The 16450-nt window shown below is 62.6% G+C and overlaps 1 protein-coding gene across 4 annotated transcripts in view; it reads left to right on the top strand.

Moving 5' to 3' along the window:
* ARID3A (AT-rich interaction domain 3A) overlaps positions 1 to 16450 on the top strand; it is a 33038-nt gene that overhangs the window by 4471 nt on the left and 12117 nt on the right. For all 4 annotated transcript variants that reach the window (XM_061190943.1, XM_061190944.1, XM_061190942.1 and 1 more), the window contains exon 3: positions 860 to 1178. In XM_061190943.1, the coding sequence (XP_061046926.1) occupies positions 860 to 1178 (319 nt within the window). The remainder of the gene's footprint in view (positions 1 to 859; positions 1179 to 16450) is intronic.

The following is a 16450-nucleotide window of genomic DNA, read 5'->3' as shown; positions in this document are numbered from 1 at the left end:
CCTGGGGGACGGTGGACATTTCTCCACCTGCACCACCCAGGATCGGGGCCACCCGTCTCAAAAGGCTGACAAATACTTGAAGTGTGGCCAGTGCGGCCGGGATCTGTTTGTGTAGCTTTATTTCATCTTAATTTAAATGGAGCTACTCACACGTGGCCAATGGCCCCCATTGCCTGGCGAGGCTATAGTAGATTTAGTGGCGGGGACAGGTAGAGTCCGTAGCCCGGGTCACCTGCTCGGAGTGAGCATCCATGGCCCCCGGATGCGTCTCCCCGGGGTCTGATGCAGGCCCTGAGCTGGGCGCTGGCAAAACTCTGGTGGGATCCTTCTGGGAAGACGTTTAACGAGCAAAGCAGCAGGGCGATTGCAGGCTGTGATCGGAGTTGCCAAGAAAATAAAGCAGGAGTCTTGGGGAGGGGGGTGGCTGGGGCCGGGATCAACTTCGGGCAGTGGTGGGTGAAGGTCTCCCTGCGGAGGTGACAGCCTCTAGGAAGGGGAATGGGGAGTGGGGAACAGCATGCCTGGCAGAGGGAACAGCCTTAGCAAAGGCCCCGAGGCCGGAACTGGGTTGGCATTTTCAAGACCCGGCAAGGAAGCCTGTGTGATGGAGGGGACGGGAGGGGAGACGGGGTTAGCAGGCGGGCAGGGGCTGGGGTTTCTGCCAAAGGGGCACCTCTAGTTGCTCTGGGCTAATTGGGAACGAGGGGAGTAAGGCCCACGACCTAAGCTGGTCTCCCCACGGGCGTTCTCGGCAGCCAGAGCACGTGGGGCTGCTCACCCGCGTCCAGACAGGGAAAGTGAGGCAGAGGAGGCGCGGGCCTTGCTTTCTCCCCTGACCCACGCCCTGTGTCTGCCCCAGGAAGCCGAAATGGGAGGAGGAGGAGGAGGAGGAGCTGGAGGACGACCTGGGGGACGAGGAGGACGACGAGGAGGACGAGGACTACGAGGACGAGGAGGGGCTCGGGCCCCCGGGCTCCACCGGCCTGGGCCCCGCAGCCCTGTTCCCGCGCAAGGCCCAGCCGCTCCAGGCCTTCCGCGGCGACGGCGGGCCCCGGGCTCTGGGCGGCCAGGAGCGCCCGGGGGCTGGCCCGGCCCTCCCCGGAGGGGCTGCCCCCGCGGTGCCCCAGCTGCAGCCGCCAGACCACGGGGAGTGGACGTATGAGGAGCAGTTCAAGCAGGTGGGCCTCGCGTCCTCACCGGGGCTGTGGGCAGTCGCTGCTGGGGTCCTTCCGACCCGCCCCCCCGATGGTCAGGCATTCGCTTGCCGGGTGTTGGGCATCTCGTGGAAGCCACAGTGTGGGATTGTGTCCTGTGGGTGGGACGGGCTGGCCGGTAAATGCATGGATGTGGGGACACGAGGGGCAAGTTCAGGGGGCTTCATCTGCACCAGAGGACAAGCAGAGAGAGAGAGCAAGGAGGGGGTTCTGGGCAGAGGGACCGGCCCTGGGCAAGGCCGCGCGCCTGGACGAGGCTCCACGGGGCTCATGGGTGTGGCCGGCAGGCGGGCAGGGGCGGGGGCTCGGGGACACAGGGCCAGAGGCCTTGTCCGTGGCGTCGAGTCTGGTCTGTTGAGCCTGTGGCTGTGGAGAAGGGGTTGAGCAGCGGGTGGCCACGTTGGTGTGGACGGCCAAGCAGCTCCTGGGGGCTCCGGAGGGGTGGGGAGGAAGCGGGCCGTCCTGGTGCCTTCCCTGCGGGCGGCCAGGGCAGAGGAAGTGGCCGGGCGGGGGATCCTTTGAAGTTGGGCCTCGCTGGGCTGGGCAGATGGAAACCAGATGGCGGCCGGGGCGGCCGGCTTGGCTTGCATTCCAGCCTGAGGCCAGCTGGGCCCTGCCCCGACCTCCGAGAGTGGACGGTGGGGACCTAGCCTCCCAGGCCCAGCGCCCAAGCCTCATCTGAGGCTGCGGACGCACCAGGCGCATGGGAGCCGGGAGGTGGCCGTGTATGGCCTTGGGGCACCCTCCCCCCATGCTGGCTTCCAGAATGGGCAGTGGGACCCTCCTGGAAGGAGCATGAGGCCCAGCCGCCATGTGGGAAAAGGGCGCTGGGACCCTGGCAACCTTCAGAAAGCTCAGATAAAGTACAGAACTGGAAACTGGACACACAGTGTGAGAGGAACAAGCCAGGGGCTGTGATGGGAGTGACGGGGCAGGTATAAAGGCAGAAGAGGACAGTGCCCGCGGGGTGGGCACGGCCAGGGCAGCGGCCCCGAGGCAGGAGGCCAGCCTGAGGAATGGGCAGGAAGGTTAATCCCCTGCCCAGGCATCTCGGGCTGGGTGGGGCCGCCTGGCTTCCGGCTGGGTCCTGGCACGCGGGTGGCAGTGCCAAGGGGTGGGATGACAGCCAGCAGACGTCATCTCCTTAGGGCGTGGCTGGCCGCTCCCCACGCGTGGCCCCGGCTGCCCCCTCCCGCCTGAAGGCTTTTCCTCTGCGTGTGGACCCCAGCCTGAGCCAGTGCCTGGGATCAGGGGCCCCCCCCGCCTCAGTTTCCCTCCTCTTCTTGAGGAGCCGCTTGTGGCTGGGTTGCTGTCTGTCTAGTTCTGCAGATAAGAAAACAGGGGCGAGGCACTGGGGGTGGGGGACGGGTTTCCCAGAACCGAACTCTTGACGTCCGCTGGGGTCAAAATAACACAAACGGGAACCTCGTGGGCGAGTTATATTTATGGACTCACCGAATATTTGCCATCTGCGCTGAGTCCAACCCTCAGGAAGCCCCAGGCTGGGGGCCAGAGCCAGACACCTCCCACCCCCCGCCTCACAGGGTCACGGCCAGGCCAGAGGAAGGGACAGGGCCGCAGCCCCTGTGGGGTTGGGGGTCGACAGGTAGCCCTGGCCCCGCCCAGCAGCTTCTGCGTGGCCCAACACTGGCGGGAGACGGGGCTTGGGTGGCCAGGCCAGGCGGAGTCCAGGGATCAGGTGTCCTGGCCGCAAAGCCCCCTCGGCCCATCAGGAACAAAGGGCCTCCAGGGGCCATTGTCCCGCTGGTCTTTGGACACAATGATGATGTCTCAAGGACTCCCAGGGTCAGGGCACGGGTGGGGAAACTGAGGCCCAAGGGGCCCAGGGAACCCGGCTCACACAGTCAGTCTCACGCTTATGGAGCACCTGCTGGATACGCAGCTCCTTTGCTGGGCACAGATAAGGTCCGTAAACAAATGGGTAGGAAGGGGTGAGGAAACGTGACCTGGCATCCAACTGGGGATGTGGGGAGGCCTCTCGGGATGTGGCACTTGCTCCAAGCCTGGTCGGAGAAGGAGCTGGGCCCTCACACTGAGGGGTGGTGGTGTGGCAGGCAGAGGAAACAGCCCGTGCAAAGGCCCCGGGGTAGGATGCAGCTTGGCTTGTGTGTGGAGGCTAGACGCCGCCGCCCGGCTGGGCCCCGCGGAGGATGGAATTGGATTCCAAGACGGTGGGGGCTAAGGGAAGTTGTGGGCAGGCGGGGGGCTGCCCTGCAGTGCCAGGATCCTGTGCCTGCCTGTTTGTGGCAGGTCCAGCTGCCAGCACTGCCCTCCCGCCCAGCTGGCCAGGCATCTGTGCGGCCAGTGTCAACAGTGGCCCGGGCCCAGCCAGCCCAGCAGATGTCGGGGGCTGTGTTGACTCTGGCGCCTGCCCCACCCCCTTCCTGGCACGTGGCAGCCGGGCCGGCCGGCCGCCTGCTTGGCACCATCACTGCCTCTTCCTCCCCGGTCTTGGCAGGGCCTGGGCCTGACTTCCGCCCGAAAACCCTCGACAGCCGTGAAATTCTGCCGCCGGCTACAGGGTCTGGGGGGCAGCCAGGCTGGGGAGGGGCCGGGAGCAGCGGGCTCAGGGCCACGGAATCTTTCCTTGAAAGCCTGGAACCTCGCTGCCATGGGGCCCCAGGGACTCATGCTGATGGAGGCCAGCACTGGCTGGGATCGTAGTGTGTCACGGGGAGCGAATAGGATCTCAGCCTGCTGCCATCAGGTATGGCATCCTGGTGAAATCCTGGTGGTTTCCTGTTACCAGCAGGGCTGTGCCATCGTGGGATTTTAAGCAAGCAGAGTCTTAATTGCAGATCTTCAGCCACTTAAGGATTTGAATCTTTAGTCTCAATGACTCAAACGCTGGGGTTTTTATTAACAGCTTTATTGACTTGAGATTCACCTAGCACGTAATTCACCTATTGAAAGCGCGATTTGGTCGTTTTTTGTACATTCACGGGGTTGTGCAGTCAATTTTAGAACGTTTTTATCACCTCAAAAGTAAACCTTTTAAAATGTACTCTTTAGCTCTTACCCCCACCCCCTCTTCTAGCCCCTGACAGCTAGGAATCCACTCTCTGACTCTGTGGATCTGCCTGTTCTGGACGTTTCCCATCCGTGGAATCACACCCTGTGTGTCCTTCCGTGTCTGGCTTCTCTCCCTGAGCATCGTGTTCTCGGGGTCCGTCCACATGGTAGCGAGTGTCAGTGCTTCTCTCCTTTTTGTGGCTGAGTGATATTCCATTATACGCATGTACGTCCTGCCCTTTATTTACCCATTCGTCCACCGATGGACAATGGGTCGTTTCTCCCTTTGGCTGCTATGAACGTGCATGTACAAGTCGGTGCGTGAACGCGTGCTTTCAGTTCTCACGGGCACGTACCTAGGAGTGGAGGTGCTGCGTCATGTGGTAACCCTGTGTTTAACCTTCTGAGGAGCTGCTGTTCACGGTGGCTGCTCCATTTTGCATCCCCGCCAGCCACACGAAGGTTCCAGTTTCTCCACGTCCTCGCCGACGCTTGTGGTTATGACTTTGATTCCAGCCGTCCTGGTGGGGTGGCGTGCAATCTCACTGTGGTTCTGATTTGCATTAAAGGTCGGGATCTTTATTCTCCCTCCTCTCCAAGGTCGTGTCTGCTCCCCACAACTTGTAAATGAGCTCAGAGATGACAGTTCTAGCTGGTATTTGTCGCCCAACTATGTAGAGACAGCATATGGAGCGTCTCACGTGTGTCTCGTGTACCTTCATTTCGTGGTGGGGCGGGGGGCACTGCGTTTGCCCCGTCGTGCGGTTGTGGAAGCTGAGGCACAGAGCCGTCGAGCAGCTTTGCCCACGGTCACACGGGGGAGGTGTCAGAGCTGGGATTTGGCCCCAGGGTGTACTGGAGGAGTGGACAGATGGTGAGGCGCAGGGGGCAAGCCCCCCTGGCTGCAGGTTTCGGGGGAGCCCGGGTGGCCCTCTGAGCCTGGGTCTCCTCGTCTGAAATGGAGGAGGTTGGTCCAGGGCCCAACAGCAGGGTGTCAGGAGCCGGTGCCTGGACACACAGGCCCCCAGGCAGGAAAGGCCTCTCGGGGCTGCTGAGGCCTTGCTGTGGACCCCGCCCGTCCCCTCTCCCCTCCCTGGGCCTCCTGGGGCCTGTTGAATTCCCGTGGGTGTCCTCCTCCACCCCAGCGTGTGTGGCCCCGGAAATGGGTTCAAGCAACTTGGGGTGAAGCCCTGGGCCTCAGATGCATCCTCAGCAAGAGGCCGGGGTCACATTTTGGTTTTTCTTTTCTGCTCCTTTCACCTCACTTCGATTTTTTAAATTATGGAAGGTACACGTATATACATTTTTAAAGTCCTTTTTTGATGCCAGAAGTGACACTTGACACCATTCCGGTGGGGGATAAAAAGGGAAGGATTCCAGTGAGGCCTGAGACCTGCCAGCCCCCGTGTGACCTAGCTGGCAGCAGCTACGGTTTTCCCAGGCCTTTCTCTGTCCATTTACACAGAAATGTGACGCGTAAGGTATCGAAGTGTGGTCTCTCGGGGGGCTGCCAGGATCTGCCAAACGCTGAGCTGGATGCACTGCTTTTCTCATTTTTTCTCATCATTTTCACTCTGCATCTGTCTGTTTTATCAGAATGTTTCAAGTAGCCGAGTTCTTTTCAGCTGTTGCGGGTTCCCTTGTGGAGCCGACACCAACACGCTGGTCTGTTTTCCTGTTTCCCTGTTGTAAACAACACTGCAGTGAACATGTCTGGGCTCATGAGAGTTGCTTGGAGCTGAATGGGGTGGGATTAGGGAGCAGGAATTGCCGGGACTCCGGGAAGAGGTGGCAGATGGTTTCTTCATCCTACCTGGGAGCCCCCAGAGACTGGGGGCCCAGAGAGGGACACACGCACTTCAGCCCTGAAGAGTCAAGGCTGGGCTAGAGGGAAGGCTGCCCAGAGGAATGGGCTTTGGAGCTGGGGCTTTGCAGGACGTGTAAGAGTTGGCCAGATAGAGAGAGAAGGGTTAGGGCCTGCATCTTGGAACGGCGTGGCTGGAACATAAAGTGGGAGGGGTAGGGGTGGGCAGACATTAGGGCAAAGCAAAGGTGGGCTCAGAGGGGGGCCTTAGCATGGTTTAGTGCTGGGGGAGGGAGAGGGATTCTGGGAGAACCCTCTGGGCTGTACAGTCCAGGCAGGAGTGGAAGAGGCCAGAGCTACAGCCAGTCCTGCGGGACCAGGGAGGAGGAGGAGGAGAATTTTTTGGTGGAGTGTGTTCTGGGCACAGGCTGGAGGTCAGGCACTGGCTTCTGAGCCCAATGACGTTGAGCCAGTTTGCTTGGGGCAGCGTGGGCTGGGCCCAGGCCCGTGGGTCCTGCAGGCCAGCTCTGGCGCCGGGCGTCTTCCTGGGGCGCCGGGGTCCCTGGGCCCCGTGCTGGGGGCGGGACCGGTGCCAAGAAGCCCCCCGGGAGCCCAGCCCTGCCCGCCCGGGACAGCGCCCACCTCATCAAAGCCACTGCGGCTGCTGGCGTGGAGCCAGATGGGCCGTGGCGGGCACAGGGAGGATGCCGCCTGCAGCCCTGGCACCATGCCCCCGCCCGTGCCAGCCCTGGGAACCACACTGACTCAGCCGGAAGAGTCTTATCTGGCTCCGGCGCCGCCGCCCGGCTGCCCGGTCACCGCCGAGGGGTCACTGCCGCTGTGGCCTGGCCCCCCACGCCCACCGCCGCTCCCCACGCCGGTGGTCACTGCCAAGCACCCAGCCCCTCCCCACGCTTTCTAATGACACGCATGGTGCCGGAGGGCGTGGTGCCTGGCGGGCGTGGGGCGCACGTGGGGTCCAGCCCACTGACGTGGGCGAGCGCGTGTACGTCGGGACGTGGTGGCTACGTGGGGTCCCTGTGGGCTGGGGGTTCCCGTCTCGAGGGATCCTGTGTGTGTCGGGGTCTGTGTTTGCAGAGTTGGGTCTCTGGGGGCATCTTGAGACCCCCCTGTGGTGTCCGTGACCATGCGTTTGCTGGCGTGGCTCTCCCGTGTGTCTGTGTGCATGGTCTGGGGCCATGTGGACCCATCTGCGGTGTCTTGTGTGTGTATCTGTCACCTCAGGCGCCTGCTTGTGTGTCCCCGTGTCTGGAGTGTTTGTGTACGTCTGCGTGCACCCCCATGCGACGTGGCCCTGGCATGTGTGGACGTGTTGTGAGTGTGTCCTGGGGTCTGGGTGGCTGAGCTTGTGTATCCGTGTGTGTCCATCCCAGCGCTGTGCCTGTTCCACACGTCTGTACAGTGGATGACAGGTGACCCTTTCCCGTGGCTGTTTTGTGTGCACGTGGCTGTATGCTTGTGGGTCTGCAAGCACACACGTGTGTGCGTGCACATGTGCCCGTGTGTGTGAGCCTTGCGTGCCCCCCGCTGGCCCCGCTGGCCCCGTGTCTCGGGAATCTTGAGCGTGCGGTGGGGCCCATTAACCGTTAGAAAGTCACGTTGCCCCAGTCAGTGGCTTGAATCGGCGGCCCGGGCACAGGTCAGCTGCCCGCGCCCGTCCGCGTGGCTTCCCGAGCCACCTTGCTGACGCAGCCCCAGGGAGCCGCGAGGTGTGACCAGGGCCTCAGGGGCTGCAGGGGGTCCCACCGCCAGGTTCCATCCCTTCCTCCCCTCACGTGCTGTGTGATCTTGGACAGGGGTGCACCCTCTCTGATCCAGAGGTGCAGTCGGGGGATGCTGGGCAGGGCTCACCTGCTCTGTGCCTCAGTTTCCCCACCTGACACAAAGACCCTTCAACCCGCCGAGCCTTCTGATCTCGAGCCAGCACCCCCTGCGGTGACTTGGAGGGGCATCCCAGGCCCTCTGGAAGGCCCAGCGACCCCGTTTGCAGACGCCATCCACTGCTCCGGGCGGGGCCGGGGGCAGCTGGGGTTGTGGGCTGTGGGTGGGCACACGTGGGGGCGGGGCCGGACCGCCCTCCTCTGCTCGCCCAGTTGCGCTTGGCCAGAGGACAATTGGGGGTCACGGGGTTAAACGGTAACCAATCTGCCTATTGAAGGCCCCAGCTCGGGACGCAGCCTTGCCCCTCGTCAGGGCCGGCGGGGGTCTCGTGGGGCCGAGGGGTGTGGCGGGCACAAAGTCAGCTCCGCCTGCCGCCACCCCCGCCTTCCAGACAATGAGCAAGGAACAGATGAAACCCTAATTCCAGGAAGAAACCTATCGGGGGGCATGAATGGGCACGTCTGCCCAAAATCTCGGAACAGGGACCTTGTTTGGAAATAGGGTCTTTGCAGGTGTGATGCAGTTAAGATGAGGCCATAGTGGAGGAGGGTGACCAGTGCCCTTAGAAAAAGAGGAGGGACACACAGAGACAGAAAATGGCCGTGTGACGTTGGAGGCAGAGACTGGGGTGATGCAGCCACAAGCCCAGAGGCCCCCAGAAGCTGGATGAGGAAGGGAGGACCCTCCCCCGAGCCTCTGGAGGGAGCGCAGCCCTGCCTCACCTGGATTCTGGACGTCTGGGCTCCAGAGCCGTGGAAGAACAAATCCTGTGCCGAGCCCCCCGGCCTGTTGCCGCCCCAGGAAATGAATACAAAATCCAGTGAGGGCTTTGGGTCCCTGATCCTTGGGGCTCAGCAATGCCGGGCAGATTCTCATGGAGCCTCCTTAGGGGACCCCGACCGTGTGGTCCACGGGGTCATGGGACTGCTTTACGGCGCAAAGGCCAGGCTGGGCACCCGTGTGCGTGTGTGTCTGAGTCTGGGCCTTCCACAGGCACGTATGGAGCTCCTGCTGTGTACCAGCCCCATTCTGGGCACCAGGTATGCACCTGTGAACAAAGCAGACAGAAGTGGCCGCCCTTGTGGCCACGTGGCAGTGGGGGCCGGGTGGGTACAGCGGCCGAGGGCGGGCCGTCTGGGGCCATTATCTGAGAGCCAGCCAGCGGACGAGGGTGTGTCTGTGTTTGTGTGTCTGGGTCTGGCTGGACGGGCGTGTCCACGTGCGCCTGGAGACCACTCCGGGTGGTGGGACCTGCTGCGTCTGGGCAGGGCTGAGGGTCCACGTGTCGGGGTGGGAGCATGCGTCCAGATAGGGCTGGGAGGGCCCGTGTGCAGCCATGGGGCAGACCCGGGTCCATGCCACGTAGAGGTCCAGGTGGGGGGCCATGTGGTCTGTCTGGGCGGGGCCAGGGGTTCTCTCAAGGCGGTGGTGTGACTCCTAGTGTCCCTGGGGGTAGGTGTGGCATCTCTGTCCAGGCTGGAGTGGCCGTGGGTCCTGGGGCTGTGTCACATTCTCTTTCTGCCCCGTGAGGGGTCTCTGAGGGTCCCCGTGGCCACCCCAGCCTCTGCCTTGTTAGGTTATGTCCCCCAGCCCACCCCATGGCTTCCAATGTGTATCTTCCGGGCTTGTGAGGCCCCTACCCAGGGGGGCGCCCCCAGCCCCAGGGGCTGCCAACTCTGGGCGGGGTGGCACGCCCACTCCTTCTGTTCTGTATCCCCCTTTTTAGGACGAGCCCCGTTACGTTCTTCCCCGGGGCTCTGGCTGGGCCTGGGGCCTTGCTGGAGGCTGGAACCGGTGTGACTCGCCCAGGCCACCCTGCCTGGCATGGGGGAGCCGGGCCTGGAACCTGGCCGGGTCCGTCTGTCCCCAGGTCTCCGGTTTCTCTCTCTCCCTCACATCTCTCTCTGTCTCTCCCTCTGTCCTTTTCCTTTCTTCTTTCTGATCTCCACCCTCATCTACCCACCTGCCCCCATCACCCTGTAATTACTCCCATCTGCCCTTTTCCCGTGAGTGCCCGGTGGACGGCGTGCATGGGCCTGGCTGCCACCCTCTCCCGGCCTGGCGGCCCCTGTCTCAGCTGGCACCCTGCCCGGCCGACGGCCCGCCCGGCCCCTCCCTGTGTCCTCCAGCTGGTCCATGCATCCACCAACAGGGTGCCCAGTTCTTGGATGAGAAGTGGGGCCTGAGGGCACCTCTGGGGCGCGGCTTGCGGGATCTTAGTTCCCTGACCAGGTATTAGACCCGCACCCTTTGCAGTGAAAGTGCAGGTTCCTAACCACTGGACCACCAGGGAATTCCCGAGCGTTATTCTTTTCTTCGATGCCATTGCCATCTGGGGGGAGCCCAGCCAAGCTGGGGTGCAGGTGGCAGCTGCTCTTGACACCCTCCTTCTGGGCACCATTTCCCCGTCTAGAAAGCAGGGGCAGTGTCTGAGCTGGTGTTCTGTTGTCATCATGGTTGGTTACCGGTCACCGAGGGTCCTGGTGGAGGAGAGCGGGCGTGGTGGGCACCAGCTCGGCCCCCGGGCGCCCAGCGTGGGTCTCATCTCTCCTCATTCACTGCAGGAGCTGCTCCCTGGGAGGTGGGATGTTCCAGGAGCAGGGTCCCCCTCTTGCAGTCGGCGGGTAGGTTTGTTGGCACCCTGAGCCCGCTGGCCACCACGGGCAGGTTCTGTTTTGCCGTCGGCCTGGAGTCTGGCAGAGGCTCCTGCAGGTGTGCCGGGCGGGAACCCCCAGCCCTGAACCGTCCGGGGCCCCTTCCTCTTGACTCCTGGGCAGGAGGCGGGAAGCACCCCCCTTCCTTCCTGCGCTGTCTGGGGGAGGCCCGGGGACAGTGCGGACCCGGTCAGCACAGCCAGGGAGGGGCAGCGATCTCTCTTACGCTGCTGCACTTCCGTTCAGCGAACCTGGGCTGGGAGTGACGGGGACCTCGCTCCCTGGGCAGGTGGATCTTTATGAACAGCCGGACCGCTAGGAGAGTCCCTTCTGGTGCTTTCCCGGCTGCCGGCGGCTCTTCTGCAGGGAAACAGGGCTGCTTCCTTTCAGAAGAAACCCCATGGTGGGAGTTTTAGTCCCCGGGCGCCAGGCCCTGGGTGCAGGGCTCAGAATCCTGAGCCAGCGGCTAAGTGGTAGCTAGATGATGGTCCTTGGGTTTTGGGGGCCTGGGACCCCCAAACGAAATGCCCTGAGAGCAGCATGGAACGTCGGGTTCATAGTTGCTGGCGGAAGGGAGGGAGGGAGTGAAGAGGGAGAAGATTCTGGATTTTTGGCTGTCTGACTCCAAAGCATTTGCCCGGTGCCCCCTGAGTGCCAGGCGGTCTCGGGCAGGGTCCCACCCCCAACCCCACAAGGCTCTGAGGTGGTCCAGAGGGGCTCAGTACTGGGTTCAAGTCCGGCTCTGCGGCCTTCTCTCAGCACCTCGGTTTCCCTGTCTGTGAAATGGGCTCCCATGCAGATAGCAGTCTGCTCAGAGCCAGGCCTGTGGGTGGGGGCTCCCAGGTGGATGGGAGGCTGCCCGCCCGGATTTGCATGTCGTTTGCATGCCGCGGGGCAGCTGCCTTCCTAGAAGTTTCTCCTCATTGTTCCCCATCCTGAGTGCATCCTCAATGCCAGGCCTGCTGGCATCCCCAGCTGTGACATGGAGCTGGCGGGTGACTAACCTTGTCCTGCCACCAAGGTGGCTCCTCCTCCCTGCCCCCCAACCCCCCGCCCATTTTCCTGGAGCCAGACTCTTCTCTCTGCACAAACTGCTCCCATGGTTCCCTCGTCCCCCACCTGGATGACCCAGGTGCACCCTGCCCACTTCACAGGTGGGAAGACTGAGGCTCCAGGAGACCCCAATTACATGAAAGGTTGACCCAGACACAAGGGCACTTCCCCGGAACCTCACCATCTGGAAATCCAGAAAGAAGCGCCTTTAATCGTCAGCTTCGTGGTCAGGCTCTATGACTTGTTTCTGGAACTTTTATTAATATCTGTTTCGTGGGTGGGTGTGCCGTGTCTTTTCGGAGAGGGGGCACATGCTGGTTGTTGGGGGGGCGGGGGTGGCCAAGCTGGCAGATGTTTCTGCCTGGCCCAGAATCACTTCCCCAATTTCCTGCAGGCCCAGTGGGGGCCCCTGCAGCCCTGGAGCGCTGACGGGAAATGAAAGGGCCATGTGGCCCTGCGCCTGGCTGGGGTGGGTGGCCCCAGGGGTCAGGTGCGCCAGGAGGGCAACTTGTGGGAAGAGCCTGAGGTCGCCCCGTGAACACTGATTAAGCCCCTACTGTGTGCAGTAGCAAGCAAGCCTGCCCTTCCCCCATCCTGCTGCAGGGATGGCTGGCTTCAAAGGCGCCCCCACTCCCTCACCACCTCCCCCTGCCTGTGTGTGACTCCTGCTGTGCCCCTCGCAGGCCTGGGGCTCCCAAGGGTTGTCTGGGTCTCTCTTGGGCACATTGCATCCCCAGCATCCAGCACAGGCCTTAACATACAGAAGGATGGGAATTCCCTGGAGGTCCAGTGGTTAGGACTCAGTGCTTTCACTGCTGTGGGCCTGGGTTCAACCCCTGAACTAAGATCCTGCAAGCCGTGCACTGCAAACGGTGTAGTGCAGCCCAGGGGAAAAAAAAAAAAGCATACAGAAGGTGCTCAGTCATGGATGCAAAATGGATTGACCTGGCCACAGCCCCGAGGGCTGACAAGGAGGGTTCCAGACTCTGGGTGCTTCCGCCCCACCCGGCCTCCTCCCGCCAGACTTCATCCATCCATCCATTCATCCATCCATCCATCCATCCACCCGATTGTCTGTCCCTGCCCCGGGGTCTCTGGGGAGGGGGCGAGAAGGGGCAGGAGCGCACCCTCTGGGCCGGGCTGCGGAAGAGGATGGTTAAGCGGGGCTACAGCGGGGCGGCACCAGTGCCGGACTGAGACCCGGTCACCAGGTGTGCACGGAAGCCCCTGCCCGCCTCAGTGGGCACGAGGGGAGGGGCCGTGGGGGGTGTGGGTGCCGCCCCTGCCCCGCCCCCCAGCCCTGCACGTGGGCGTTTCTGTGAATGGGGGAGGCTGGTTGGCCCCCAGGGACCCGGCCCCTGCCCACCTGGGCAACGGCTGCCAGCGCTGAGTCATCGGGGCGCAGGGCCTCCCAGGGCCCGATAATGTGAGGAGGGGCTTTATCAGCTGGGGTGGGGCCGCCAGGAGGGGGACACCAGGGCTGAGCTGGGATGGAGCATGAACCAGGGGCCAGAGCCCGGTGTGCCTTCTCCTCCCTTCCTTCTTTAGCTCCAGCTGTATACTGTGCCTACCCACTGTTACCTATTCTGCCCTGGGGGCTCTCATCTGGGTGGGAAGAAAGAAGGGAAGGAAACCATCCCCAAAATAAGTACAGAACCACGTGACCCGTGACAGATGCTGGGGGAGGGGCAGGGAATGTCACTGGGGGCACTGCCTTGGCTTGGGGGTCAGCAGGAGCCAAAGAGGGCAAGGGTGGAGGAGGGGGACCCAGGTGGGGGGACCAGCAATGCAGAGGCCCCAGGCAGGACCAGGTTGGGAGCAGCGAGGGGCCAGCGCCGGGGAGAGACCAGGTGCAGGCATTTGCGGGGCCAGGACCACACCCCAGCCTGGCAGGCGGGAGGTCTGGCTTCTTCTGACAGCAACAGGGAGCCAAGGGCCTCTTCCAAGCAGGGGAGACACAGCCTGATCTCGATGTAAAGATTAAAAGCTCCCCGGACTCTCCACCCTGGGGGGCTGCAAGGAGGAAGTGTCATCCTATTGCTTTTGGGCGTTCTATGGGGGGACGTTGAGGGATAAAAACCAGCTGTGCGGGCTTCTCTGCTCTTTCAGTGCAGTTTCACTTTGCTTACAGGAGTTACAATGAATCAGTTCTTGTCCAAAGCCCAAAGAATATAGAAATAGTGAGATTCGTAATAATAGCCAAAAAATGGAAATAACCCAAATGCCCATCAGTGGTGAATGGATAAACAAATGTGGTCCATCCACACACGGGAACATCACTCAGCTATGAAAAGGGGTGAAGCCCTGACACTCCTACAACGTGGATGGACCCTGAGAACACGATGTTCAGTGAGAGAAGCCAGACACAGAAGGACACACAGTGTGTGATTCCACTGATGGGAAACGTCCAGAACAGGCAGATCCACAGAGACAGAGAGTGGATTCGTGGTTGTCAGGGGCTGGGGAGGGGGAGGGGGGTGACTGCTGATGGGGACGGGGCTTCCTTTGGGGTGATGGAATGTTCTGGAACTAGATAGGGGTTGTGGTTGCAGAACAATGTTCAATGCACCAAAGGCCACTGAATTGTTCACCTTAAAACGGTGAATTCTGTGTTACGTGACTTTCACCTCCATAAATATTTTTTTTAACGATCCAGGACCAGGTAGGTGAGATTAAGGCCCTGAGGCTCCCGGGCGGCGCCAGCCCTGCCTGACGCCTCACTCCACCGTTCATCCTTGTCCGTTCCCAGACCCCCTCCAAGGGCCAGGGTTTCAGCGGGGTCCCCATGGTCCCCACACATGGACGGTGTCTGTTCCCGCCGTTCTGGCCGTGGGGGAAGCCATCCTTCTCTGGTTGCCCGTGAGCCGTATTGGACACAAGTGCAAAAACGGGCCTTTTTCGGGACTTCCCTGGCAGTCTAGTGGTTAGGATTTGGGACTTCCACTGCAGGGGCCCCAGGTTCAATCCCTGGTCGGGGGACTAGGATCCCACAGGCCACACAGTGGGGCCAAAAAAAAGAAAAAAACCACGAGGGGGCCTTTTCCACCTGTTCCCAGATGTGGGCCTCTCCCTGCCACATTGGTGGCTGCCAGGGACAAGGTTGTTCTTCTCTGGCGCTGGGGGTTGCCATTCCCCCGAACGCTCCCGGTTTCTCCTGATTTTGTCCCTGTATCTGCCGTCCAAGGACACGGCCTCACTCCTGGAGTCCCCCTGCCGCCCAGTGGCCTCGTGCATCCGAGGTAGGGCCCCGCGGACTTTGGAGCCGCCTGGGTGTCGGGAGGGGGGCTGAGCAGACACCGTTAAGGGGGCAAAGTTCCTCCTGGGGGCCCTGGAGCGGGTGCTTTCTTTACAGCTGGGGCCCCTCGGCCTTGGGCTGGTCGCCGCCCTGGGCCCCGTGCAGGCTGGAGCTGGGGACACGGTGCCGGGGAGGGGTCTCCCGCGTGTGGGCGGCCCTGGGGGCGCCCCCTCCCCCCTGCACCAGGTCCCCCCTTGTGGTTTGATGGAGGCCACGGGCCTGTCCTCCTCTTTCAGGCTGGCAGGTGGGCCCAGGGCATGCGTGGTGCCCTGGCTCCCGAGGGGTCTGCTGTCCCCGCAGGGCGGCTTCGGGGGAGGGGGCCCCACCCTGGGGGTCATCGAGGCCTGGTCAGCAGCACAACCCACTGACCTGGCTGGGAGCTCCTCGAAGCTGGTGGTAGTGAAAATGCTCACCTTTCGCCACAAACAAGAATTTCCTGTTTGCCCCTTGCGCACTTGGGGGAGGGGAGGTTATCTCACTTTTTCCTCCCTGGCCCCTCCCCCGCCCACTACCTGACCCCGAGCCTGCCCGGCTTTATCTGCTTCCTCCTTGCAGACCGGCCCCTCCACCCTCTGCGGAAGGGTGGGTGGCGGGGTCCCTCCGCGGGACCCCCTCCTTTCCCCTCCAGCCTCCCCCTCCCACCTGGGCTGGACCCAGAGCGAGGCAGGTGGCCTTTCGTGCTCATCACCTTCCCAACGTGGTCGAGTGTCCACTGAGAAATCCATGTGTGGCATGAGGCTGGGTTGCGCCTTTGCTGCAAAGGAAACTGAGGCAGAGGCCGGGGTCAGAGGGTGAGGAGGGGCTGGGAGGGGAAGGAGGGAGCCTTGCGGAGATCCGGGAAACTGCATTCCAGAGGAGGGAGCAGCAGGTGCAAAGGCCCTGAGGTGAGGGCCTGTGCCTCTTGCTCAGAAAGCATGACAAGGCCCAAGGGGGCCGAGCAGAGGCAGGGGAGGGCAAGGAGGTGACAGGCCAGCAGTGACCGCAGGGGAAGTGAGGTCCTTGATGGGGGCAATGGGAAGCCATGGGAGACTGTAAGGCAGGGGAGAGTCTCGCCCAGGCTGCCCGGGGAAGACCCCTCTGGCTGCTCAGCAGGGGTGGGGGCTTGGCTCTGCTTGGTCTGTGCCTCAGTTTCCCGTCTGTGAAGTGGGTGGTGCTGGGGAGGGGAAGATGGACACGCGGGCAGTCCAGCCTTGGTAACTAGCGGATGCACGCCCTCCGTCGCTGGGTAGGGGCCCAGCCACAGCAGAGACCGGCGGAGGGGCGCGGGGCCTGTCCCGGTGACCCCGCCCGGCAGGTGGAAGACGGGAAGGGAGGTGTGTGCGTGGGAGCCCCCAGCCCAGGCCCGCATGTCCACACCCACATCCTCGGGGTTCTGTACCGCCTTCACAGATGCGGCTTGGGGAGGACAGGATGTGAACCCAGCAGGGCAGACTCCAAGCGCCCCCAAGACCCTTGTCTGCCCGATGCCAGGACGCAGGTGGCCTGAAGTGTGGGT

Source organism: Eubalaena glacialis, chromosome 4, assembly GCF_028564815.1.
Source record: "Eubalaena glacialis isolate mEubGla1 chromosome 4, mEubGla1.1.hap2.+ XY, whole genome shotgun sequence".
Classification (NCBI taxonomy): Eukaryota; Metazoa; Chordata; class Mammalia; order Artiodactyla; family Balaenidae; genus Eubalaena; species Eubalaena glacialis.
This window is presented reverse-complemented; position numbering and strand designations above follow the sequence as displayed.